General features: G+C 42.3%; 1 protein-coding gene across 1 annotated transcript in view; it reads right to left on the bottom strand.

The window, feature by feature from the left end:
* The window catches only part of SYK (spleen associated tyrosine kinase), a gene marked incomplete at its 5' end in the record, with an annotated part of 57,349 nt that overhangs the window by 9,502 nt on the left and 21,844 nt on the right, over nucleotides 1-26,003 (bottom strand). The window contains 7 exon segments of the mRNA NM_001104952.1: nucleotides 4,020-4,209; nucleotides 5,918-6,127; nucleotides 10,387-10,564; nucleotides 12,452-12,539; nucleotides 22,217-22,285; nucleotides 24,079-24,122; nucleotides 24,956-25,037. Coding sequence (NP_001098422.1) covers nucleotides 4,020-4,209; nucleotides 5,918-6,127; nucleotides 10,387-10,564; nucleotides 12,452-12,539; nucleotides 22,217-22,285; nucleotides 24,079-24,122; nucleotides 24,956-25,037 — 861 coding nt within the window.

Raw genomic sequence — 26,003 nt, 5'->3', positions numbered from 1 at the left:
AGTGTCTTTTGGGGTTTCATATGAATTTTAGGATTATTTTTTTCTATTTCTGTAAAAAATGTCATTGGAATTCTAATAGGGATTCGCATTAAATCTATAGATGGCTTTGGGTAGTATGGACATTTTACCAATATTAACTTTTCTTTCTTTCTTTTTTTTTTTTTTTTTTTTGCTTTTTAGGGCCACACCTATGGCATATGGAGGTTCCCAGGCTAGGGATCAATTCAGAACTACAGCTGCCAGCCTACGCCACAGCTGCAGCAACAGGGGATCCAAGCCATGTCTGTGACCTACACCATAGTTCACAGCAATGCTGGATTCTTAACCCACTGAGCAAGGCCAGGGATTGAACCCACATCCTCATGGATCCTAGTTGGGTTTGCTAATCACTGAGCCATGAAAAGAACTCCAATATTAACTTTTCTGATCCATGAACAAAGAATAACTTTTCATTTATTTATGTATTCAATTTTTTCATCAATTTCTTATCATTTTTAGTGTATAGAGCTTTCACTTTCCTGGTTAAATTTATACCTAAGTGTTCTATTATTTTGATGCAATTACAAATGAGATTTCTTTAAATTTCTTTTTTCAAGTAGTTCACTGTTAGTGTATAGAAATGCCACTGATTTTTGTATGTTGATTTTGTATCTTGCTACTTTACTGAATTTGATTAGTTTTCCCAGTTTTTCTGATGGTCTTTGGATACAGTCGACTGTTGAGCAATGTGAGGGTTAGGAGTAACGATATTCCACACAGTAAAAAAAAAAAAAAAATCCATGTATAACCCTTACGGTGTGGCCCTCTGTAACCATGGATTCAACCAACCGTGGATTGTGTTGTACAGTAACACGAACTTAGTGAAAGAAATCCATGTGTCAGTGGACCTGGGTAGTTCAAATCCGTGTTGTTCAAGGGTCAGCCATGTAATTTCATGTCATCTACACATAGAAACTATTCTACTCTACCTCTTAGGTATGGGTGCTTTTTATTTCTTCTTTAAAATCGAGGCAATATTGGTTTATAAGCCTTTTATTTCTTTTTCTTGCCTAACTGCTCTCACTAGTGCTCCAGCAGCTAGGAACCAGGGCAGGTGTGTTGATAGTAGACAGAGTCAGTGCTGCACCTACACTTAGCTGTGGGGGCTGGCTGCAGGTGCCTCTGTAGTGACAGGGGCTGGTTGCACAACACATAATGGCAAGTGCTAGAGTCTCCTACTGCATCATCTTGTTCCTAATCTGTTGTCTTTTACATTTATATTGTCTTCTATATTTTCTTCCTCTTCTTTATTGATTTTCAGGGACTCACTAGTTTACTTTTCAATGGTATGTTATTTAATATCTGTGGCCATTGAAAAAAATTGGCCCTCTGTTCTCTGACTTTCCTCCCCACTCCCTTGAATAAGAGTGGTCTGTGGTTGCTCTACCAATAGAATAAGTGGACATGACTGAGCCAGTCCTGGGTCCTGAACTTGGGAGCCTGGCGACCTCCACTTCCTGTCTCTTGAGTAACTGGCTCTGAACACCCAACTGCCATGCTGTGAAGAAGCCCAGGGACACATGGAGAGGCCACATGTAGATAAGTTATTGTTTAAAGGGTACAGCCCAGGGGAGGTTCCAGACCATGGCCTATGTCAAATCAGTCATTAGCTGTGCAAGTGAGCAGAGTGGAAATAAATCTTCCTGTCCCCCCCGGCACCAGCCCCCAAAACACTGTGTGGAACGCATATGCACAATTCTCACCAAGCCCTGCCCACACTGCAGAACTGTGAGTAAATACATGCTTGGCATTGTTTTAATGCACTAAGTTTTCAGATTATTTATTACTTCTACTTCTCCATCTCTTTGAGTCTTTGCTTGAGATAGTCTATTTTCTCTTCTCTCTAATTATCATGATGAAGTGAATGTTCCAAAGTGTCTCCAGTTTTAAAATCTATTTTTTTCTGATGTGTACTCCAGTTGTTATTCTAAGCTATTTTTCCCTTTGTTCCATTTCCCAGCAGTCCATGTCAAGGGCTCACTTGATGCTTTTCTTTTAAAATTTTTTTTTAATTTATCTTTTGTTAAAATATAGCTGAGGAGTTCCCGTTGTGGTGCAGTGGTTAACGAATCCGACTAGGAACCATGAGGTTGCAGGTTCAATCTCTGGCCTTGCTCAGTGGGTTAAGGATCCAGCATTGCCGTGAGCTGTGGTGTAGGTTGCAGACGTGGCTCGGATCCTGCATTGCTGTGACTCTGGCGTAGGCCGGTGGCTGCAGCTCCGATTCGACCCCTAAGCCCAGGAACTTCCACATGCTGCGGGAGCGGCCCTAGAAAAGGCAAAAAGAAAAAAAAAATATATATATATATATAGCTGATTTACAATGTTGGGCCAATTTCTGCTGTACAGGAAAGTGACTCAGTCTCACACATACACACATATATGTGTATATATATACACACACACATATATGTATTCTTTTAAAATATTATTTTCCATCATGGTTAGTAGATGCAAACTATTACATTTAGAGTGAATAAACAACAAGGTCCTACTGTAGAGCACAGGGAACTATATCCAGTCTCCTGGGATAGACCAGGATGGATGCTTTTCTCAGGATGGCTCATATCTGAAGCAGCTTTGCTCAGGGTCCAACTTTTTTATGCAGAATGGAGCGAGGAGCTGTGATGGAAGCTCTACTCCTATTGCCCATCATTCATCCTGACCTGTAGCTGACCAAGATCTGCTAGATGCTGCCCCCTGCCATGTCCACATGGCTGGCCCCTCAGAGAAAGGGTGGGTGGATGGGTGTGGTCACTTAGGTGTGCTTCTCCAGTCACTCTGGGATGTGACATTCAGGGCAATCCCACAGCATCCCATCCTGCCATTAACTAGGTGGACCTTCAGGGTCTATTTGTGAGAATGCTGGACATTTCCAGGGACCTCAAGAGTTGGGAATCGGTTCTCGGCACCTTCTTCTACTACTTGGTCTCAATCCTATTATATTTCTCAATTGATCAACATAGACTCTACATACACACTGTGATTGAGTTTGTATGAGGACTTTCTTATTTTTTCCCTTTATTTATTTATTTTGGCTACACCCATGGCACATGGAAGTTCAGGGGCCAGGGACAGAATCCGTGCCATGGCAGTAACCCAAGCCACCACAGTGACAATGCTGGATCCTCAACCAACTGTGCCATCGGGGAAACCCTCCCCTTCTTTTAGTTGCTATTAGTACATACGAGGGTTCAGAGAGGGGCTTTGAAAAATCCTACAAGAGTCAACCTGTTCAGCACATATTTTCCAGAGTAATTTAACAAAAGAATTCTATTCTTGTTTTTTTCCAAATGAATCATCATTAATACCTTGATTCCCTATGGTTCCTTGGAACATAGTTTGGAAGATATTATTCTGAGTAAATCTCAAGTTGTGATATAGTAGAGTATTTCCATTTTTTAAACCATAGAGTCAAGGCTCAAAGACTGTTTCCTACAACATTTAAGTTCACTTTTTTCCACTAGTTTTCTGATTTATAAATACTGATTTCTTGGAAAATTTGAAAATTTCCAAAAAGTAAAAAATTCAGTATCTTGTTCTCCCACGCTACAGAGATAACTGCAGTTAATGTTTGGTGCATTTTCTGCCAGCCTTTTTTTTTTTTCAATGTATAAATATTAAATTATTTCATAGTTGAGCTCATACTGCATATACGGTACTATATCTTGCTTTTTTCATTTTAACATCATGAGCATTTTTTCCATGGCATTAAAACTGTCTTTGAAAAATTAAAAGCATTTCGGGCTGTCAGCATAACTGAAAATGTTTTCTTGGTGTGACTCATGTATTTTTGTAATTGGTTTGATTTAGTGTGCTTTACTTCAATAAAAATTCAGTATTACAATTAAAAAAAGACTATTTCCTACATATTTATTTTTAAATAGGGAAATTGCTTTTTGAAACCCACTATAATAAAATAAAGACAACACCAGATTTTTACTACCTGCTGCTCTGAATACTGGCTAAGTTGCTCCTACCTTATAGTAGTTTTCATCGGCACGGAGTGCTTTGGAGAGTCCAAAGTCACTGATCTTGGCATAATGTTGAGTAACCAACAATACATTCCTTGCAGCCAGATCTCTGTGCACAAAATTGCACTCTTCCAAGTATTTCATTCCCATAGACACCTGATGAACCAGCTCTATGATGTTCTTATCCTTGACGTGCCTGAAAGCCACAGAGGTGTCATTAGTGACAGTGAATAGTAGTCCATTTCAGGAACAACCAACCATGCTCCTCATGCAGACACAATATAAACCCACTCGTCTCCTATTCTTCTTTTTCTTTTTTTAAATGGCCAGACCCATGGTGTATGGAAATTCTTGGGCCAGAGATTGTATATTTGAGTCGCAGCCGTGACCTAAGCCACAGTTGCGGCAATACCAGACTCTTTAACCCACTGCACCAGGCCAGAGATCCAACCCACACCTCTGCAGCAACCTGAGTAGCTGCAGTCAGATTCTTAACCCACTGCACCCCAGCAGGAACACCTTTTTTTTTTTTTTTTTGTCTTTTCTAGGGCTGCACCCATGGCATATGGAGGTTCCCAGGCTAGGGGTCCAATCCAAGCTGTAGCCATTGGCCTACGTCACAGCCACAGTGATGCAGGATCTAAACCAAGTCTGCGACCTACACCACAGCTCATGGCAATGCTAGATCCTTAACTCACTGAGCAAGGCCAAGGATCGAACTTGCAACCTCATGGCTCCTAGTTGGATTCATTTCTGTTGCGCTTCAATGGGAACTCCTTTTTTTTTTTTAAATCCTATTCTTCTTAAACAAAAGTCTCAAATGGTGACAAGTAATCAAGTTAACCTAGTTCTTCAAAACTGAATACCATTCTCCTGGTGTTCAAATGGTAAAATTTCCAAGGAAAGCTTCGAATTGCAATAAAAGCAGTAGAATCGGGTGGTCCACCTGGCTCATGGAAAGCCAGGCTTCGGCTGGATCCCCATTTCAATATTGGACAGGTAGCAAAACCTACACTGAGTCTCAGTGTCTTACCTGCGAAATGAAGCAACAACACCTCCCTTCTATACAGAGAAAAGGCACAATCTAAGAAAAGTACACATGTAATGTAGCAAGAGGGATAAAATAACCAGTGGCTATTATTGGGACTTATTCCACATGAGTTCCTGCATCTCAACTATGGTTGTAAATAAGCACAGCGTGATTTCTCTGTTGAAGGTTGTAATCAGTTCATAGCAAGGGATATTTTCAGAAGTAATTACTCTTGGGAATAAAGAGGTCAGTCAGACATGTAAAACACCATGTTTGCTCTTATAAAATGTGGGGTTTTTTTGTCTTTTTTCTTTTTAGGGCCACACCTGTGGCATATGGAGGTTCCCAGGCTAGGGGTCTAATCGGAGCTGTAGCTGCTGGCCTACGCGAGAGCCACAGCAACGCCAGATCTGACCTATGTCTGCGACCTACACCACAGCTCAAGGCAACAATGGATCCTTAACCCACTGAGCAAGGCCGGGGATCGAACCCACTACCTCATGGTTCCTAGTCGGATTCATTTCTACTGTGCCACGACGGGAACTCCTAAAATGCTTATATAAATATTTCTTGAAAAAGAGCACATTCATTCTGCCTGGTGAGGGGACACTGCTTGCCAAGATATTCTGTCTTATTCTATTACCAGACCAATACAGAATGAGCAGAGGAGACTAAATTGCTGGATGAGAGTTTTCCTTTGCACAGTAAAAACTAAAGAGCACTTGATCTGAAGACTACAGCTCTCTTGCTTCCTTGTACAAGGTGTGAACCAACCCTGGGAAGACCAGGAGGTAGACAAGGTTTCCTGTGGAAATCAGGCTAAAATGTGCATGGAGCAGGTGGGCTCTGCCCCTTCCAGCATGAGCAAGCATACCTGTTCTGCTGTAAATATTTGTTGAGTGGACCAAGTTCAGCCATCTCCATAACCAGCATCCAGGACTCGGCTTCACATATTCCGATCATGCGAACTATGTAAGGGTTGTCCAGCTGTTGCATGACGTTTGCTTCTGCTAATAACTCATCTTTAAGAGCGGGATCATTGGCCTCATTTTTCAGGATTTTCACAGCCACTGTTTTCACAACTCTGCCAAAGAAACCATAAGAAGAAGCTTTTCCAAGTAGCTCACGTGTAGATAATTATCTTTTGTAAAGCATAATTCTCATGCTAGAAATGGTGCTATGGAAGTACCTGCCACAAAGTGGAAATGTGTCTTAAGAAACCATGTTATACATGACTAATTGTCCAATCATGTTCTCTCATGTGATAGACAAAGAAAGTAACACCTAATTAGTTAGAAATGACGGGAGCGTGCTGAAGAATGCCCCAACCAAGTAGAAAGCTGACATGTAGTAGAATGTGTAAAGAACTTTCAAACAAACCTTACAAACGATGATGTACAAAAATTCCGGTAACATCTTGAGATTTACCATCTCAGATTATGCACAATGTATGTGAATACAACATTCCCTTAATATATGTTACAAAGAATTTCTAGAGGCAGAATTAAAAAGCATATGCTGTGAAAGGTCATAATTTATAAAACACTTTATAAAACTGAGCTTTGAGCTTTGTTCATTTTAAGCACACTTCAACAAGTTTGCATGAAACTTTTCCATTTGCTAATAAAAATATCACATAGGTCATGTTTGAACTCTTGAAAATATTCTGATATAGCAGGGTTATATGAATGGAACTTAACTGGGTATGATTTGAAAAACTGCATCTCTCTGTGATATAAACTCTGAAATGGGAGAATAAAAACAGAGCTATCCAATAAAATAGGTAAAACAATAGAATAACAGAGTAAGTCTGATCTACATTCTGAAGCACATATAGATCCAGTGTAGAACTCAAAGGATATTTACACATTGAACACGAGAATCTTATTAGCATCCTAGGAGTCCCCCACATCTGAGACCAAGGAAATAGTCTCCCATGCTATCTTAGACAGTTTATGGTTTTCCCTTTCACCCTTCAGTATACCATCCATTTGGAACTGGTGTTGTGTGTGGTGTGAGGTAGGGATCAAAATTAACAAGCAAACCTCTCGATCTTGATTTTTCCCAATGCTTAAGGCAGAAAGAACACCTGTAAACTCTTCCAGAAACAAAAGAAGGAAGGGACATTCCCAATTCATTTTATGAAGCCAGCCAGCATTAGCCTGATGTCCAAACCAGACAAAGATATTACAAAAAAATAAATTATTGCTATCTCTCTTGAACATAGACGTAAAAATTCTAAGGGAAATATTAGTACCTTAAATTCAGTGATTTCTGAAAAAGATATAATGAATACATAAGTCACCAACAAGGTGGGTTTATTCCATGAATGAAAGATGGCCTTAACATTTGAAAGTCAACCAGTGTAATCCACCACACAAACACAATCAAGGAGAAAAAGCCTGTGGTCCTATCAGAGAGAAAAAAAGGACACAAAAGATGTGACACACATTTATGATTAAAAGAAAATCTCTCAGAGAAGTGGAAATAAAAAGAGACTTTCATAATCTGGTAAAAAGTAGCAATAAACCTAATGGTGAAATATTGAAAGTTTTCCCCCTGAACTAAGGAATGAGGAACAAGGCTATTGTCACTTTTAACACTGAACCACAGTTCCTAGTTAATACAATAAGGCAAGGAAGAAAAACAAAATTACAAGGATTGGACAGGATGAAATAAAACTGTCATGATGCTGGGTCAATGAATACACAGATAAACTACTGGAAATAATAAGTAAGAAATAACAGGGTACTTCAGAAAGGGTTGCAGGGCATCAGGCCACCAGATAAAACCAGTCATATTCCTGCATTCAGGCAACGCCAAGGAATAGCAAATAAAATCTTAAAATTATACCATACATATTCATATCAAAAGTACTAAATACCACAACTTAGAATAGATTTACAAGGAGATCCTGCTGAATAGCATTGAGAACTTTGTCTAGATTACTCATGTTGCAACAGAACAAAGGGTGGGGGAAAAAATGTAATGGTAATGTATACATGTAAGGATAACCTGACCCCCTTGCTGTACAGTGGGAAAATAAAAAAATTATTTTAAAAAATAAATAAATAAATAAATAAATAAATAATAAAGAATTCACACACACACAAAAAAAGTACTAAATACCTATGACTGAAGCCAACAAAGAAATTGTGCAAATCCCCAACACAGAAAACTAAACATCATTGCCAAGAGAAACCGGAGACAAATTAAAGATGACCCAAGTAAATGGACGGATGGGTCATGTTATGGGAAGACTCAATATCGTAAAGTCATCATTTTGTCCCCAGTTGACCTACATGGCCTCTCCTCTCCCCAAACCTTTGGTTGAAATTATGTGTATATAGTCAGGTCTATGTTAATTTACATATTTAAATAAGTGAGGAATTTAAGTAACATGAACTGGTTGAGAAAAATTATGTCTTAACAAGGATAATTCATGTTCATTTTGCAAAATAACTATGAGATACACACACACACACACAGACACACACACACACACACACACACATTTAAAAACAAGCATAACAGGAGTTCCCATTATGGCTCAGGGTTAATGAACCTGACTGGTATCCATGAGGACACAGGTTCGATCCTTGGCCTCACTCAGTTGGTTAAGGATATGGCATTGCTGTGGGCTGTGGTGTAGGTCACAGACGTGGCTCAGATCCCATGTTGCTGTGGCTGTGGTGTAGACAGGCAGCTACAGCTGTGATTTGACTCCTTGTCTGGGAACTTCCATCTGTGGTAGGTGTGGCCCTAAAAAGGCCAAAAAACCAAGAAAAAAGCTCAAAAAACAAGCATAGCAATCATCTACACACACACACACACACACACACACACACACACACACACACACATATACACATATATATAAACACGGTACACACACATATGGTGGAAGGGGTAGGAATAAAAGCAGAAGTTTTCGTGCATATGTACCTTTGTCTATATTTTGACCCTTGAATCATATAAATTAGCTACTCAAGAAAAAAAACCACAAATTCCTTAAATTTAAAAAGCATCAGGAGTTCCCGCCATGGCACAGAAGAAATGATTCTGACCAGGAACCATGAGATTGCGGTTTTGATCCTTGGCCTTTGCTCAGTGGGTTAAGGATCTGGCATTGCAGTGGCTGTGGTGTAGGCTGGAAGCTACAGCTCCAATTCAACCCCTAGCCTGGGAATCTCCATATGCCATGGGCATGGCCCTAAAAAGACAAAAAGCCAAAAAAAAAAAAAATAAATAAATAACATCAAACAACCACTCCCAACTATGTTCATATCAGTAACACACTAATTTGAATACAGATATTCAAAGAAAGGGTTTGTTTCAAAGGACTTCAGAAACCAGTATTTTACTGAACATTGGATGTGGGATGCCTCCTAAAGACCAAATGAAGTACGAAGAGATTTTTAGCAATTTAGCAGTTCTAATTGTTGTATAATATGTATTGTTAATTGCAATTATAGGATAAGGCAAATGAATACTTACACTAGTGATACTTGTAATCAAGAATTTTCTAAGATAAATGAGACAATTTTCAAAATTCAAAGAAAATAAGTGGAAGCACTACATTATCTTTGAATGATTGCATTTTAATTAAATAATAAATATATGTGTGTGTGTGTGTGTGTGTGTGTGTGTGTGTATATAAAGATCAAAAAAATATGGAGTTCCCGTCATGGCGCAGTGATTAGGGAATCCGACTAGGAACCATGAGGTTGTGGGTTCGATCCCTGCCCTTGCTCAGTGAATTAACTATCCGGCGTTGCCGTAAGCTGTGGTGTAGGTCGCAGACACGGCTCGGATCCCGTGTTGCTGTGGCTCTGGCGTAGGCTGGCAGCTACAGCTCCAATTCGACCCCTAGCCTGGGAACCTCCATATGCTGCGGGAGTGGCCCAAGAAAAGGCAAAAACACACACACACAAAAAAAATCTATATATATCTATATATCTATATATCTATATATAGATATATAGATATATAGATATAGATATAGCCACTCAGGTTTGTTAACAATACTGGTGTGTGGGTGGTAAAATATGATTTATTTTCTTATGTTTTGCCTATTTCTACTTCCTAAGTCTCTCTATGGCACACATAATACCTCTAACCTAATACATACATATATAATTATTATATACCTAGTGAATGTATAATGGATGCTTTTATGGAAATTGTACCAGAAATGAACAAAAGCTATGCTGTTGATAACAAAGAATTTAGCCATGCCAAGTGACAGTTTATGCTTGGGATTAAATGAACACAGTGCATGAATATGTGGTGGTTTCTACAATGCGAGCTCACATGATGTGACAGTGAAAAGCTTTGACTTACTTTTTCATCTGGTAGTACCCCTTCTTCACAGTCCCGAAGTTCCCAGAGCCCAGTTCCTTGTCCTCCAGGGTCAGCAGCTTCCGGTCCAGGTAGACCTCCTTGGGTCTGATCTCCTCGGGGTCTGCATAGGGGCTTTCATAGACCTCGGTGTCCATGGGTAAGGCTTCTCTCTGGGCTTCTGCAATGCAGTCAAGAAATGCACAACGGGAGTTCCCGTCGTGGTGCAGTGGTTAACGAATCCGACTAGGAACCATGAGGTCGCGGGTTCGATCCCTGCCCTTGCTCAGTGGGTTAAAGATCTGGCATTGCTGTGGCTCTGGCATAGGCCAGGGGCTGCAGCTCCGATTCGACCCCTAGCCTGAGAACCTCCATATGCCGCGGGAGCGGCCCAAAGAAATAGCAAAAAGACAAAAAAAAAAAAAAAAAAAAAGAAGACAAGAAATGCACAACGGTGGGGCTGCATCCCCCATGAAACTGCCATCATCCCCTGCTCCCCCCACCCTGGGGGGGGGGGCACACCTCACTCTTCAAGATGTGGTTACCTTGGGCAGTTATGGCTCCTGTGAGCCTCAAGGAAAAGTCTCTCCCAGCTGGTAGTCAGGCAGGAAAAAGCTCCTTATTCTGCTCTTTTCTTTTTTTTCTTTTTAGGGCCACACTACTTCATATGGAAGTTCCCAGGCTAGGGGTTGAATCGAAGCTGCAGTTGCTGGCCTACACCACAGCCTCGGCAGCACCAGATTCAAGGTGTATCTGTGACCTATGCCACAGCTTGCGGCAACACCAAATCCTTAACCCACCAAGAAGGCCAGCGTCGAACCTGCATCCTCACAGAGACTACATCAGGTTCTTAACCCACTGAGCCACAACAGGAACTCCATGGGACCCTTGTCTTTGCACTAATGTGCTGAGAAAGAGTCTTTGTGACAGAGGCAAAGATGGATGGGGCCTTCCTAATGGGCCGTTGGTGACTTTAACCTATGTCTGAAAATTCTGACCCTCCTTCTTTGAGAGGTGCCATCTATGTCACCTCCCTCAGTGGCTTTTGTAATCATGTCAACCCATAGGACAGATCAGAAGTGATGTTTGTGATATATTCAAGTGAGGGCATACAAGACCAGGCACCTGCTCCTTGGTTTGCTGGAAATCTGGCTCTGGAAGCCTCAGATGCCATGCAAGTTGTCCAACTGCCCCGACCCCTTCTATGCTGTGAGAAGGCTCCAGGAGGCCCAGGTGGAGAGGCCAGATGGAGAGCCCCTGAGGCTCTGTGGAGATAGGGAGATGCTGGCTCCCAGAGCCCAGGCCCCAGTCTCAGTGCAGCCTCTGCCCCTGCTGACCCAGCTCCACCCCCAATCTACCTGCAAGAATCCCAGCTGAGCCTCGCCCAAATTCCTGACCTGCATGGGATACTTAAATGATGATTGCTTTAAGCTACTAAGTTTAGGGGTACGTTTTCGGTAGTGATAAACAAAGTTCAACAACTAAAAAAAAAAAAAAAAAAAAAAACCCAAAACTTAGAAAACTTAAGAAGGTCACCCAGAGGCCGCATGTCTGACAAGCCTAGTAGAGGGCTCTTGAGTTCAAGGTGGCATCTTCCCCACCATGCTCTCTCCTGGCCTCTGAGAATCACCACAATTCCCTAAACATGTCCAGAATCCCAACAGGTCACCCAGTCCTTCGTTTTTTACCAGCCAGGTGTGACTGCGCCTCCTGCTGACACTTATTCATGGACCCGGACCTCTTTCCCAGAACAGGATCTTAGCAACGAAAACCTTGAGGAATATCAGTTACTGCTGCAAAGAGATGAGAAATTCGGAAGCAGCAGGACTGGAGGCTATTTTCAACACAGCCACTTTATCATGAGGGAGGCCACTCAGACCCTTTCAGGCAACAGACACCACCGCTCACAGACACGTGGCATCTGCCAGATGACAAGGGCACTCACTGCTAAGCGCCTCTATGTCACAGCTGCTGACAGTGGGGTGAATGGTGGAGCCCACGCTGCAACCTGACTGTAGGAAGCGCCTCTGTGCTATGAACATCCAGGGACTGAGGGTGCATGTCTCACCTCTTTCGTTGGCCCAGGGCCCTCGGTCTGACTCGTAAGGGTTGTACGACACCAAACTCTCTGGCCGGTTCCCTTGGGGCGAGGAGGCCTGAGGCACACAAATGATAACAGCTCACTTTTCTTCCTGGATAATGCTCTTGAGTTGATCCGTATAATTATTTTTATTTTCAAATAATCACATTTAAACTTATGCAGAGAAGACTTATGCAAGAAAGAATGAGAGAAAGACACAGGGGAAAAAAACAAAAAAAACAAACAGCAGCATGGCTTATCTCATTCTTCGGGCAACTGATGGGATGCTGGGAGGGTTAAATAAAACTCATGCTCCTACAACAGACAGGGCCTGCGAGAGTCTCAGGGGGTGTTGTGGGAGAATTAAGCATAACAATTTGGATGGAATTCCCTCCTATGTACACGCTCTTTCAAATATTTCTTCTAAATATTTGAAATATATCTGCTAAAAGATGCTGAGGATTTTCACTATCCCTTTGGATTCGTTTCACATTATTCATTTTATATTATAAGGAAGTTATTTAAAAAGAACATTAAGGGAGTTCCCGTCGTGGCTCAGTGGTTAACGAATCCAACTAGGAACCATGAGGTTGAGGGTTCGATCCCTGGCCTTGCTCAGTGGGTTAAGGATCGGGCGTTGCCGTGAGCTGTGCTGTAGGTTGCAGGCGCAGCTCGGATCCCGCGTTGCTGTGGCTCTGGCGTAGGCCGGTGGCTACAGCTCCGATTCGACCCCTAGCCTGGGAACCTCCATATGCCGCGGGAGCAGCCCAAGAAATGGCAAAAAGACAAAAAATAAAAACATTAAGTATCCACCACCAGCTTCCACCCACTCTCCAACTCTAAAGCATCTATGCTTTCCTAGTATCCTCCTGTATCTTTACCAGCTGTGGAGATGTAGCAACATTTGGGTAGATGTCAGAGGGTGGCACTGTTCAGCAAGCTAGAGGGCCCAAGAGGAAGCAGCTGCCACCAGCCCAGGGCCCAGTGCTGCTGCTGTTAATCTCTGTCCTCCTCCTCCTCCTCATTGTCATGGACCCTGCTCAGTTGGGGCAGCCTCTTTTTGTTAATCCAAAGAAAAGTAGTTTTCCTTCTACCCAGAGCAGGTAACTCAAGTATATCAAAACAAAGCTTTGCTGGCCTTTATCAATGGCAAGCTTCCCTATTATGTGATCTGCATCGATTTGCAGCAGGAAACCATGGGAGGAGGGGTCTACTCTTATAGGCCTATAACTTTCCCTTTCCAAAGTTTCTATCTCAAGTCTGCCTGAACCACCTTCGCCCTCGACTTAAAACAAGGGCATGGCTATAAATGTGGCTCACGGGTGATTCGAACTTCTTTTTTTCCTTTTGGCCTGAGTCGAGTGGAAATTTTACATATCCATTTCCCTTAGCAGTGCCCAAACACTGGCCGGGAAGAAATGAGATACTGCCAGATTTTGGAGAAATTTAAAGAAACAGAGACATTAAGCTTAATTTTACACAGTCACTTATCTCCCGGCACACACTGAGCCTTTAGCTGCCTTCCTGACAACCCAGGTCCAGGAACCAAAAGTCCGGTAACCAAGTCACAGAGCATCACCGCTGCCACTTGGCCACTTGTCTCCAAAACCTTCTTCCTGCTGCTTACAGAGCTCTGCAGAGCCACTGCTCTCTGTGGCAAAGGCCCTTCTGACAGGCGAAAGGACATCCACTCTTATATGTCAATGAGATGTTGTCAGATCCATTTTCTGACGACGAGCTCAGCATCGTTATTGAACTGTTTAATAGAAGTAGCTGGGATATATCAAGAATGAAAGCAGAATATAAGTTCCAGGAGGCGTAGCCATTTAGTCACTGCATCAGAGCTTTGCCATGCCCGCCATTGGTGCTCAACGAAAATGTGTTGAACAAACACATGATGAATGAACGAATGAATGAATGAAGATAACCTTCAACCTGGGAGATGTAAGTGCATACTAATGTGATTTAAAAGTGAGTTATCAGAGTTCCCACTGTGGCTCAGTGGATTAAGAACCCGACGTAGTGTCCGTGAGGATGCGGATTTGATCCCTGGCCTCGCTCAGTGGGTTAAGGATGTGGCATTGCCACAAGCTGTGGCATAGGTCACAGATGTGGCTCAGATCCTATGTTGCTGTGGCTGTGGTGTAGGCCTGCAGCTGCAGCTTCGATTCGACCCCTAGCCTGGGAACTTCCATGTGCCAAGGGTACAGCCTTAAAAAGAAAAAAAAAAATAAAGTGAGTTCTCTCTCAAGTTTTTATATTAAGGATGTGGATAATTCCAAATGACAATGTGCCTGTTTTAAAAATTTTCGTATCATGACAAGACTATTGGACGTGGTGCAAGTTCATGTCTCATGTGTGGTATCATTACCCTGACTCAACAGAACGGTCCCAGGAAAAACTTGTCATTCCCAAGGCTTGCCAGCCTCCCGCTCTGCTCGGTTCCTTCTGGCAATTAAACTCCAAGAAGGAAATAGTTTTCAGATTAAAAAAAAAAAATTCCCTTTTAGGTTCATATTGACTCTCATTTCAACTTTTCTGATTTTTCCCTCCAGGTAGGAAGTTTTCTGAATCCAAAGACAAAACTTCAAGATACCAGGACCAGCCAATCACGGACAAGGAGAGGGCACAGCCCGCCTTCTCTTGACCTGAAGACCTCCCACCCTTTGCCTATCTAGGGACGTATCCTGGGGCTGCAGCCCCTCCCCCCTGATGGAATCTTCTCCAGAGCAGGAGGACTTCGTTAAAGCCTGTTACAGTTGAGCCCGAATGCAATTACCTAATGTATGAATCCTCTGGGGAAGAACTTAAAAACACGTCGGGGTGTAAAAAGTACTGAAAAGGATTCTAGGGCCTGAGATGTAAGAATCAGTATGATCGGAGTTCCTGTTGTGGTTCAGTGGTTAATGAATCTGACTAGGAACCACGATGTTGTGGGTTTGATCCCTGGCCTTGTTCAGTGGATTAAGGATCTGGTGTTGCTGTGGCTATAGTGTAGGCTGGTAGCTATAGCTCCGATTAGACCCCTAGCCTTGGAACCTCCATATGCTGCAGGTGCAGCCCTAGAAAAGACAAAAAAAAAAAAAAAGAACAGTATGATGAAGAGAGTCTGCCTAAAGCCCTGGACACAGGAACACACACTCCAAATGACTGTGTGGTGCTCACCCCTAGCTTGTCTTGGCCACAGATAACGAAACAGATTGGAAGGGGGGTCCTCCTTTGGAAGGGAGGGCCCCATTGTTCAAGCCGAGGTGGCTCAGAGCTTCATTTCAATGCTACCCACGCAGACCACCATGTGGTCACAAGCCTTTCCAGCCAGAGCCCTGAACTCCCTGCCCAGATCCCTCAGCCCTTCTTGCCCTGACTGGGACAGAAGATGGAACTGCATTCCAGAGAAGGTTCTTTGGAAGAAATGCGAGGTTTTCTGCTGTGTCTTTTAAAGGGGTCATATTGACTTTATATGAGGATTCATCTTTATGTGAAGTTTCCTCTTGCCCAAAGAAACCCTCTGAATCAAATGCCCAGTTGAAAAGAATGTGAAGGCTTTGTTAAGAATGAGCTCTAGGGCAAAATGATCAATTATAGAAGTATTGTTAGTACTTAGAATTTAAAGTATTTTTTAGAATTCTCTTTACAGCCACCCCTGTGGCATATGGAAGTTCCCAGGGCTCGAGGTTGAACTGGAGCTGCAGCTGTCAGCCTACACCACAGCCACAGAAATCTCAGATCTGAGCCACGTTTGCAACCTATGCCACAACTCATGGCAACACTGGATCCTTAACCCACTGAGTGTGAGGCCAGGGATCGAACCTGCATCCTCATGGATTCCAGTCTGTTTCTTTATCCTCTGAGCCACAATGGGAACGCCTAAAGAAATTTTAATGTAATGAAAAACATTGCTGGTCCACTCTATCATTTGATGATACTCTTTCTGCTTTGCATTTGATCACTTATTCTGCCTTAATCAATAGCATCACCTTTTCTGCATAGAGAACAAGGTGTAAATGAAATGTTCACTGTTGCTTTTCTCCCTATTTTTGCTAATATTTGAAACAGAAGTCAAACCCGCAGGACACCACTAGATGGCACTAGCTATCTTAGAGTTCCACTTCCAAGGCGTAATCTGTGATTTTTATAAATTTGAGTAAAAACAGATCACTCCACAGTAATAAAAAGAAAATCAATTTAGGTTATAAATTATAATGCTTTTTCTCATATTGGCCAGGCTTAACTGACAGTAGAAAATATATTTGACACATATTCATTGAGTGCCTATGATTCACAAGTGAATAAAAGAGAAAAAAAAAAAACATATTGTGGTTATAGAGTTGGTAGACTAATTCAAAGTTTCCTGGTTTGGGAGTATTGCCATGTCCACTGGTTCACTTTTAGATCTTCATTTGCAGATTTCTTAAAAGATGTTTTCAAATCAGGAAGCAGCAGTAATAAAGATGACAACATACGTGTCACAACGGCAGTGACAAAAGGGGCCAGTAGGCTTGAGAGATGCTGGCTGCCCAAATCAGACAGGATTTGACTCTCTGGGGGAATGACTGGTCCTAAGGCACACTCTCCTTGGCCAGGGCATGAGCTAATCTGAGGTTTGCTTCGGCTCCATGCCAAGAAACACTTGACTTTCACACTTCATCTTCCCTCCCCTTAGAAGCAAAGATCTAAAATCTGGCCCTTCTCTGGCGTAGGCTGGCAGCTACAGCTCTGATTAAACCCCTAGCCTGGGAACCTCCATATGCCGCGGGAGCGGCCCAAGAAATGACAAAAAGACAAAATAATAATAATAATAATAAATAAATAAATAAAATAAAATCTGGCCCTTTATAAGGATGTGGAAACATTTTTTCAAGGGTCTGGTCCAGAAGTAAACAGGTCTGATTTTAGAAGTTTTTCTTTCTCTCTCCTAGCTAAACCCGAGTGAATCATGCATTAAAATGTCTTTAAATATTCCAGTCCTCAATGTAGGTGTTGGAATAAGACATGAAAAATGGGTATTCATTTGAAATTCTGGGACATTTCTCCACAATGAAGATAAATGGGGATGCTATGTCTCATTTTAGAAAGCGTGCCTTGGAACTGGGAAAAAGAGTCACGGTCTTTAAGGCTGCTGCTCAAACTCTGCCAATTGTTCTTCTTAACAGAAGGCTATGTCTATGTACTTAAAGTAGCAAAGAAAAATATTCCAATGCTAATAATAGGAGGAATTTTATTCGGGTCAGGACTACCAGCCCTCAGAGTAAGTGTACGGTGGGAATGAGAAGAGGGTGAATTATATTTGTCTTCTTCAGTTAAATCCATTTATAAGTTAAATGTTAAAATGTTACTAATCTCTAAAGAAAAGAAAAAAGAAAAACGTATTATGAAATTTTAAATGATCTAATTAACAATACTCTGCAAATCAAAGCACACTTGTCAAAAACTACCTACAGGTTAGGGTTAATTCATGTTCTAACATGTTCTTTCTGTGGCTGCATTACAAAAACAACTATTTATATTGATCAAATGAACAAATTTAAGAAAGTTCTGTGTCCCTTGGATGAACAGATGGGATATCTGACATAATTCCCACAAGTCTTTTCTCAGGACTGGTAAAATAATGGAAAACTCCCCTTCTGCTTGTGCAAATATGAGCATTGGTTTTCCTAAAATATTTCTGTTGAGTAATAAAAATAGTTTTAATATACTGCTTAAATCCCACAATCCTTCAATTAGTTAACTATTGATATTTGGGGCACTTAGGGAAATTCAATGCATACTTCATTGTTGTTATAAATTTATTTTTATTTATTTATTTATTTATTTTGTCTTTTTGCTATTTCTTTGGGCCGCTCCCGCGGCATATGGAGGTTCCCAGGCCAGGGGTTGAATCGGAGCTGTAGCCACCGGCCTACGCCAGAGCCACAGCAACGCGGGATCCAAGCCGTGTCTGCAACCTACACCACAGCTCACGGCAACGCCGGATCGTCAACCCACTGAGCAAGGGCAGGGACCGAACCCGCAACCTCATGGTTCCTAGTCGGATTCGTTAACCACTGCGCCACGACGGGAACTCCTGTTGTTATAAATTTAAATAGAAAACAGCCCTCTTTTTGTCAGAAAAGTATTTTCACAGTATTTGGACAGAGTGAGAGTTTGGGGTTAATAGATACAAACTACAGCATTTAGCATGGATAGGCAATGAGATGCTGCTGTATATAGAACAGGGAACTATATAGGATCACGTGTGATGGAACATGATGGAGAATAATGTGAAAATAGGAATGTATATGGATGTGTGGCTGGATCACTTTGCTGTGCAGCAGAAATTGACAGAACATTGTAAATAAGCTATAATAATTTTTTTAAAGTACTTTTACAGTATTACTCAGATTAATTAGTTTCTAATATTTAATTATCTTTTAAAATTGGTTAAATAATGTTAAGAGGCTGGAGTTCCTGTCGTGGCTCAGTGGTTAACGAACCGACTAGGAACCATGAAGTTTTGGGTTCGATCCCTGGCTTCGCTCAGTGGGTTAAGGATCTGGCGTTGCCGTGAGCTGGGGTGTAGGTTGCAGACTCTGCTCGGATCCCGCATTGCTGTGGCTGTGGTGTAGGCTGGCAGCAACAGCTCCGATTAGACCCCTAGCCTGGGAACCTCCATATGCCATGAGTATAAGCCTAAAAAGACAAAAAGACAAAAAAAAAAAAAAAAAAAAAAAACAAAAAAAAAAAGAGCTCTTTATAGTTGCTTTACCCTCAACTATCCTCTGTCCATTAATCTGTTAGTTAAAACTTTTACTTATCTATAGATTCTCTTTAAATATTAATGATATTAACCTATTAACCTTATATACATATCAGTATTACTAATATTTATTTCAAATGTATTATCTTCCTTTTGATGATCTTATCCATGCATTGTATTTTTTTTGTAGGTAGCCTTACTGATATTTTCTTCAGCTTTCTTTGGACATGTTCTTCTTTCATTTAAAGATCTGCTAAAACTTATTTTCTGGATATTTCTTTAGTCACTGTGGGTGACCTGAGCTGACTTCAGCCTGCTTGGGACAAGGACAGGGGTGAGAGTAGGGCTCGTCTCCTCAAAGTGCTGGGTTACTGCTTCCTGGGGGTGAAGGCTTTTTGATGTGTCAATCTAGTTAGCCTGAACTACATTCCTGTGTTATTGAATCAAATTGTGATCTTGAAAGTACTGCAGAGGGATTTTTCAGAGGTGATTAAAATCCCTATTTAGTTGACTTAATTTAAGGAGATTATCCTGGGTGGGCCTGGCTTAATCAGTTGACAGTGCTTAGAAGAGAGTTGAGGCTTTCCTAAGAGAGAAAGGGCAGAGTGAGTGTTGGGGGGTAGGGGGGTGGGGGGAGGCAAGACTGAACCCTGGCTGTGAATGACAGCTATGGCCTTGTCTGAGAGGTTCCACCCCGCTCATCTCACCTCCCTGATGACCTGTACTTGTGTGCAGGGCACTTTGCTTGTGTAAGTCAAGTCCTGGTGATAAATCTATGTGTGTATGTGTACATGCATCTAGACAGGTGTATACATAAATATGTATGTGTATGTTACATATGTGCCTATGTGTGTGTGTGTATGTGTATAAGTGTGTGTGCCAGGTTCTGCTTTATGCATAAATTTCTGACCTGTCATGCTCCCCTGGTTGAACCCTCAATGATGCCCTGGGAAACCACAGAATTAAGATAAACGTGCAATGCTGTGTCTACTCAGTTTGCAATGAAACTGCTCATTTCTGGGACTGCACGTGGACTGAGGGCTCTTGGCTAATGGGGCACCATGCATGCTTGGTATCCCACCCTGAGTTGTTCCTTGAAGCTTTGTCAGTACAGCCTTGGATTAAGGACTCTTGAAAAGCTGACTCATGATTGGAAAGCACCCTGAACTAGAACACATTCTAAACCACCTCTGTTGGCAGAGGACCAGCTGGCCCATCTCCCCTGGACCATGGTCCTGTGAGATGCTATCCTGGCAGCTGAGTGAGCCCTCTCCAAGGAGAAGGGGTGGATGCTGACAGGGCTGAGGGCTAGGTGTGCTGGAAGGTGGCAATGTGGAGCACTTTGCCTTGGCTCCTGGGGAATGTTGATTTCTTCAAGGCCAGTGATCACCTACTGGCCCTGGTGGCTTGAGACAAACACCAGGTCCATAGGGCAAAAGGAACACTGACATAGAGCATGTGTTGCCTGGTCCCGGGCTCCTTGTGTGCCATCCTAACACGGGCAGCCCTCACTGTCACCTCTCAAAAGCCCCATTGTGGCCGATGTTGCCCATGAGCTGATCCACACTGACTATGAAGGTGACATCAAAACAGGTGTTCCATTCAGGTTTATCACACAATGTTCCCCTGAAACACCACATTCAACTCACTTCTCCGTTCTACGGTCAACGAGACAGAGAACATGTAGAACATAGCTGTCCACTTGAGAATGAAATCGCAAGGCTTTCTTATGCTTTCTATTCCCATTGTTTCTAATAAGTACTTTAGGCAACCCGCTTCATGAACAGATGCCCAATTACATGCTGAAATGTTTCAAAAGTACCAAAACAAGAATGGAAAGACTTATTAATAATCAATTTTATACCACAATGATAAAAGTAAAAAAAGCAATCCTTATACATATTTTATATATATGCATCTATATAACATGTATATATATAAAACATGCATAAATATAATATATGTATATATGTATATATAAAAATGTAAGCAATCCTTATACATGTTTTATGTATTATAATTACACACACGTGTGTATATATATGTACACATATATACACTTATACATATATATACATATTGAGGGAGGCGATTTATTATAGATAAGTCATTAAATAAGAATTTATTTTATTTATCTCAATCCAATCATATGGCAAAATATGAAAATGCACTGTTGTCAGCTTTACTGTCTCAAATTAAAATCATGTTTTCTTTTTTTGACTTTTTAGGATTGCACCTGCAGCACATGGAGGTTCCCAGGCTAGGGGTCAAACTGGAGCTGTAGCTGCTGGCCTACGCCACAGCCATGGCAACACCAGATCCGAGCCATGTCTGCGACCCACACCACCGCTCACAGCAATGCCGGATCCTTAACCCACTGAGTGAGGCCAGGGATCAAACCTGCATCCTCATGGATGCTAGTCAGATTCGTTTCCCCGAGCCACATCGGGAACTCCTAAAATGGTGTTTCTAATCCTCACACACTGTCTTGTCTCTAACCATGTTATGTTTAAAGTTCTGTGTTGGAACTCTAGAGTGCCACTGTGGCACTCGATGTTTAGAAAATAAATGGCCCTGTGTCATCCCTGGGCAGGACCCACACAACCCTGGCATTTCTTCCAACACATAATTTATCTACATAAATTATTTAACTGCAGCATGTGATTCTGGCAATTCGAAAGTAACCTGGCTGGCTTTGAAAACACTTTCCCATCTGAGAATTCCCTCCCGCCCCATCACACGGACCAAAACGACTTTCAAGCGCACATTTCAGCAGAGGGAGCGCGCTGACGGTGATGGACTTTGCAGCAGAGTGACTGGGACCCACATGGAAAGCACAGTGAATACTGGGATGAGGGCTGCCCGTGAGGGCCACGTGGCAGGGACGTGAGGCCAGCGCAGCAGGAAGAGCAGCCGCAATGCACACGGAGGGGCAGCCGGAGGGCAGCGCGTGGGCGCTGAGTGCGGGTCAGTCCTACCACTTAGTCAGGGACAGCAAGCAGGGGACGCTTTAGCACCTTTCTGTGGCCAGGCTTTGGGAAGGAGTATGATTTGATTCTTGAGATTATTCCACCCGCTGACCAAGTCTAGAAACCATAACGGCAAAGAGGAACAGTAAATGTTTCAGAAAACAAACGCAGGCTACCTTACACGACATATGCTATTTTACCCTGTTCTTTAATTACACGCGTCCCCTCCAGATTCTCCTGCTGGGAGGCACTAGGGGAAACCCTTGATCATTTGGAAAGCTTCAGGAGAAGCCTGCCACTGGAGCAGAAGGATCTGGAAAAAATACTTTGGTGGTATATTCCATGGAAGGTTATAAAATTTGAGCTTTCCCATGAAATAACCCACATTTTATACAGAATGATCATGTCACAACTGAAGGCAAATTGCCCAAAAGAAAAAAGTAAACCTGTGTGCCCAATTTTGCTCCTTCTTTGGGGTTTGATTCCATTGTGTTTGTGGAAAATTCCTGAGCTGGACCCTTTGTGGAAAGTGCATTTTTTTTTTTCCTGTACCTATTTTCCTAGTCAATAAAAAGTTTCTCCAAAATGGTCTTTCTGAAGCCATTAGGTGATGCATGGCTAGATAGAGGGCTTGATATTCTTTTAAGAGTTCTCAGCCCTAAGCCTCATGCCTCTTAGAGGAAAATTAACTCGTCTCGTGGTGGGTACAACCTTGAAGTCGAATCGCCAGGCTCACGAGCTGTGTCAAGGGTAAAATAAAATGATGACTCTATAAAGGTGCTATATTGTAATGGCTGATCCCAAATTTTACTGGTAGTTTAGCAAATTCCAGGTTCCCCCAATCTGACAAGTGCCACCTCTAAGAGCCTCTGTGGTCCAGTGTAGGTACAGCTTCTGAGCAGCTAATGATTCCTACCTCGTGCAGAATGTACATTCTGCCTTCTGCAGATTTTAAGGGTGAATAGGCAGAAAATGAGGTACAGAGTGCACAGCTCATGATGGGTGAAATTTCACACCTCATCAAAGGCGCACAGTGAGGTCCATGCCTCGAAAAAGTAGGGCATCATTCCTGCTTTGCATATAAAATCTGTATATCAGCTCCTAAGAGTCTGAAGGGAGGAAGGAGCTGGAATTCTCTCTTTTTTTGTGGACACTGGGCAAACCCATGTGGGGAAGTGTGGTCGGGCCACATTCTCACCTCCCATTGACACAGAGGGGGCGGTGGGTTCTGGCTCAGCCCCCAACTCTATCCTTCTCTAGGGCATTCTCTCGTGTGATGGCACGGAGCACCCTATATCCCAAGGCTTCCTCCACCAAGCTATTGCCAGAGCAGCTCTCCTGGAAAGGGGGAGTTTTCTGATAACAATGTCTTGGTTGATTGAACCAAAAGAGTGGGGCAGTCAACCTCAGTGACACATCTTACACCCCAGGCTCGCTACCCCATCACCCACATGGTCACCAGCGTCATGCCCGCGGCTCCACGCTGGTGGGTCAGACCTGAGCCCCAGCAATGTGTCACCATTTCCCAGATCTGCCAGGAGACCTATTTCTGATGTGGCACTGGGTTGCATGGTCATTCTGGACACTTTTAAAAAATAGAGGGAATCTAATCTCCCAGAGGAGTTAAGCTGGCTGGCTTGGAATTGCAAATAGGCTGACTCCAGCAGACACCCGCAATGCCAGCTCATCAAGGGTGATGGAAACAATTACTATATGTATGACTGGGGCAGTTTGCTGTACAGCAGAAACTGGCACAACATTGGAAATCAACTATACTTTAATTTTTTAAAAAGGAGGAGGAAGGGGGGAAAAATAACAATTACCACTACTCCCGTTATCTAAAAACATGCTTTTCATTTTGCTAACATACAATGGCTTTGCCTTTAACAGCACTGCTAAGTAACACTTACCGCAGGATGAGCACTTGGAAGTTGTGGACGAAAACTATCATTTCCTGGTTAGAAGGAACAGGGACAATTACTGCTATGTCAGTGAAAAACCACATATTTCCCCCCTCCTCTTGCAGACCAATCAATGTTAAAAAATTACTGCTTGAGGAGTAGATACATTTTCTTTTTTTTTCTTTTTAGAGCCGCACCTGTGGCATATGGAAGTTCCCAGGCTAGGGGTCGAATCAGAGCTATAGCTGCCGGCCGACACCACAGCCACAGCAATGCCAGATGTGAGCCACATCTGCAATCTATGCTGCAGCTTGCAGTGATGCCAGATCTTAACCCACTGAGGGAGGCCAGGGACAGAACCCGGATCCTCAGAGACTATGTTGGGTTCTTAACCTTCTGAGCTCCCACTTTCTGCATGCATTTCTTTTTATCTTCTTACCTTTCTCACACAAGCAATTTAAATGAATCTCCTTTTTTTAAGTCAAAGTTATTGGCTATTTTTTGGTAAACAATATGTATAAAATTGGAGTCATATGACTTCATTTAAATCAATCAGTCAAAACAAGACCCATTCCCACCTGCATCCGCAACAGACCAAATGTAAAATGAGGCTGATGGCCGTTCCCCTTGTGGCTCAGCGGAAATGAATCCGACTAGTATCCATGAGGATGCAGGTTCGATGCCTGGCCTCTCTCAGTGGGTCGGGGATCCAGCGTGGCTGTGGGCTGTGGTGTAGGCCAGCAGCGACAGCTCCAATTCTACCCCTAGCTTGGGAACTTCCATATGCCACGAGTGCAGCCCCAAAAAGCAAAATAAAAATAAATAAAATGAGGTTGATCAACATCAACATCTGAAAAAGTGAGACTCTCATGTCTTGGCTACTTACCCGTTTGCCCACCAATTTTTTGACATGGAACTGTAAGAACTCTTAACAAACCATCTGATTTATAAGAATAATGTTCCACGAGCTGAAAAAGGAGAAAGTTAGAAAGTTTAATAAATAATGGGGGCAGGAAATGGAAAAATTCTGAGCCGGAGCAGAGGAGCAGATGACTCCCCTTTTGGACTTTAAAGGACAGCCCTTAACAACAGAAAGCGCTTCCTTGCTGCTCTTCCTGATCCCTCCATCCTCAGACTTCTTTTGCTGCTGTTGTTCTTGTTTTTGATTTTTTTTTAATTACTTAGTGAATTTATTACAGCTCAGGCTTGACAGAAATCCACATGCTACCTTCCCTTTTAGACTTTTCTCTTAATTCTTTGCTTTTCTTTCTTTCTTTCTTTCTTTCACTCTTTCTCCCTCTTCTTTCTTTCTCTTTCTTTCTTCTTTCAGTAGTAAGTTGCGTTTATTTGTTTACATTCTCCTATATCCATATGATATTATAACAATGAATTCAGCACGCTAACATTCATTCCTCTATTTAGTCATTCAACAAACATTCTGCTGTGTGCTAGGCTGGGAGGTAGGACAAAAGGTAAACTATGGGGAATGAGACATTTCCTACCATTGAGGGGTTGACGTTCTTGGTGCAGAGTGATAGAAATGAATCATGATGTGGAGCTATTAATGCTGTAGTCGTGCTGTAAGCAAAGGCTTTGGAAGGACTGAATAATCCAGCCCAAAAGATTCAGAGAGAAGACATCACAGGACAGGGGACCTAAGAGTGGGGCTATGGAGAAAGCTGACTCTTTGGAGAATGGCCGTATGTTGACAGAACATGGACATCCTTGGCTAATGGCTCTCAGAAAACAATGAACTGTGATGTCTGATTTCTACATTAAAAGTAAATTAATTGCAAGTACATTTATGTATATCTAGTCAAAATTATGCAATGGAAAGAGAGTCTTCATTTCCACATTTTATTTTCTCACACAGATATTTCTTCTTCAGACAAGGTAAAATCTTCATATCTGGTATTTCTTTCTTATCTGTGTTT

The sequence above is a fragment of the Sus scrofa genome, chromosome 14, assembly GCF_054392235.1.
Source record: "Sus scrofa isolate SSC_HxYL_T2T_F1_AM1 chromosome 14, Sscrofa_HxYL_maternal_Yorkshire_Landrace_v2.0, whole genome shotgun sequence".
Classification (NCBI taxonomy): Eukaryota; Metazoa; Chordata; class Mammalia; order Artiodactyla; family Suidae; genus Sus; species Sus scrofa.
The sequence above is the reverse complement of the archived record's forward strand: the minus strand, read 5'-3'. Positions and strand labels throughout refer to the sequence as shown.